This window comes from Lottia gigantea (assembly GCF_000327385.1).
Source record: "Lottia gigantea unplaced genomic scaffold LOTGIsca_55, whole genome shotgun sequence".
NCBI lineage: Eukaryota > Metazoa > Mollusca > Gastropoda > Lottiidae > Lottia > Lottia gigantea.
In genome coordinates this window covers 274,109-276,582 of record NW_008709889.1, presented here as the reverse complement: position 1 = coordinate 276,582, position 2,474 = coordinate 274,109, and the positions used below count along the sequence as shown (strand labels likewise).

The following is a 2,474-nucleotide window of genomic DNA, read 5'->3' as shown; positions in this document are numbered from 1 at the left end:
ACCAACACGAACATTGCCTCGATCTATGTCCGCTATCGATAAGAAATCTTTTAAGAATTCCAGCATCAATTTAAAGTTGGGTTCTGTAACACTGGTCGAGGCATCAAGAATAACAACTAAATCTATCTGAGTATCAGCACAGCCTGAAGCAAAAGACACGAGGTAAATATCACGCAAAGGGCTTTTCGATAATTTTACCGTATGTGCACAAATAGGTCTGATATTTTCAATAATACCGACAGCAATTTTTATTCTTAAATCGCTACAATTAGCATATTCTACAATTTCGCGATATATTATAGTCTTTAAAATACCTGATTTGGAAAGTGTTTATGCTTTTCATGTACAGTAATGGGGACAAGATAGTTTGAAACTTACTCTTAACTCGGGGTGCCAACGTAATAGGTATAGGAGTTGGTTCTGGTGCTGTAATGATACAAATACAATTAAAGATATGGAATAAAATACAATGGAAGCTAAAGAGCTAATTACTTTACACAAACTGAAAGACAGACATTAATAATAGTTTGTTGATACATGTACATATTGATAATTATTATTTACTATTAACTGCACCATGTATTGATGTAGAAAAGGCATTGAATTTCTTTAATAGCCATTGTTATCGTAAAGCCATATCCAATAATACAAATATGTAGTGAAATTTGTACATCCGCTGATATAAAGAACATATGACACTTGTTATTACTAATAAAGATAACAATGTTAATTTTACAAATAACAAACACCGAAACAGAAATTTGTGTTGTATATACAGTAGAAAACAAGTAAATTTCTGTCATCAAGAATTGTAAGACGTAATCATTAACCAGTAATCGGCGTTTTAAGCAAACCCATTATTTCGATAATGAACATTCTATAACGATGCAAACAGATCATAAAAAACACACATGAAAAAAAAAAGAAATATAGCAATACGACCTATGCAAATAATCCAGAATCGTGTGTGATTTCTTTTCTAATTGAGATATGCTGACTTCTTAGAAGGAACAGTTTACTTGTTGGTATAAACAAAAAAGGCAAAAAATGCTCGAGTCACTACGGTTAATATCCCACGAAATTGTGTCTCTGTTGGTAACAAAATAGGCAAAAAATGCTCTAGTCACTACGGTTAATATCCCACGAAATTGTGTCTCTGTTGGTCTCCGATAAACCTACACGACGTAATATATCTGCAAAGCACTTTGCTTTGACGATATACGATTGGAAAGATAAAGGTTACAACGATCTATTTCAGAGGTAGATTGCATACAACCTTTAGATTCTGAAATTCTATATGCCCCACGCGTGACTGTGAAACTGTTAATCAACTAAAACTTACATTTTGCTACCCTACTCTCTAGTTTGAAAGATTTTGAAGAAGTCACAGAATACAATTAAAGAAAAAGACAAGAATTCTAAGAAAAGATTAAATAAAGGAACATGTTACACCACATAAAGTAGACAATACAATAAGTGATAAAAAAAAGAAAGAGTCCAAAGGGATTAAAGTAAAATCAGTGACTGAGGTCTCATGAATCAAAATCTGAACAGTATTAACACAAACAAGGAATAGAAACCGACAGGTTACTACAATGAAAGGAAAGCGATTGAGATGGAAACTTTCGTGGAAAAAAGAAAGAATGACGACACGAAGTTTAAACAACGTAATCACACAAAGAAGACATTATGATGTTAAAACACTTATATATTATAGAATACTTGCAGAAACATAGTGATGAGAAAACTTTGTCTTTCATTGGAGTCAGTTCATCAAACTCTTGAACAGCAAACCTGTTTTCTTCTACTGGTTTACTAGCTATACCATCAACTTCTCTTAAATCAGTTAAACCAATACCAATAACATAGATATGGATATTTTTACTACGAGCTGCCTCAGCTTCAGGAATTGTTCTTCGAGAATTGATATTAGAGATACCATCAGTTATAAGAATACAAATATTATCTACACCAGGACGATCACCATTACGTTGTGTAAACATTTCTCTATGCATTGTTTTAAGAGCATCAGCTGTATTGGTACTACCAAATCGGTATGGGATATTGTCTATAGCATTATAAATATCTTGTTTAGATCTATACTGGTTCAGATGGAACTGAACGTGATCTTTGGTACTGTAGATAACTACACCAACACGAACATTGCCTCGATCTATGTCCGCTATCGATAAGAAATCTTTTAAGAATTCCAGCATCAATTTAAAGTTGGGTTCTGTAACACTGGTCGAGGCATCAAGAATAACAACTAAATCTATCTGAGTATCAGCACAGCCTGAAGCAAAAGACACGAGGTAAATATCACGCAAAGGGCTTTTCGATAATTTTACCGTATGTGCACAAATAGGTCTGATATTTTCAATAATACCGACAGCAATTTTTATTCTTAAATCGCTACAATTAGCATATTCTACAATTTCGCGATATATTATAGTCTTTAAAATACCTGATTGGAA

At 33.1% G+C, this 2,474-nt stretch overlaps 1 protein-coding gene across 1 annotated transcript; it reads right to left on the bottom strand.

Annotated features, from left to right (window-relative positions):
- Positions 1 to 1,658: 1,658 nt before the first annotated feature.
- LOTGIDRAFT_126818 (hypothetical protein) lies at positions 1,659 to 2,282 on the bottom strand (the record flags this gene model as incomplete). Its single annotated transcript, XM_009063034.1, has 1 exon — positions 1,659 to 2,282. A coding segment is annotated over one exon (624 nt), but the record flags the coding sequence as incomplete, so codon positions are not given.
- Between the last annotated feature and the right edge of the window lie 192 nt (positions 2,283 to 2,474).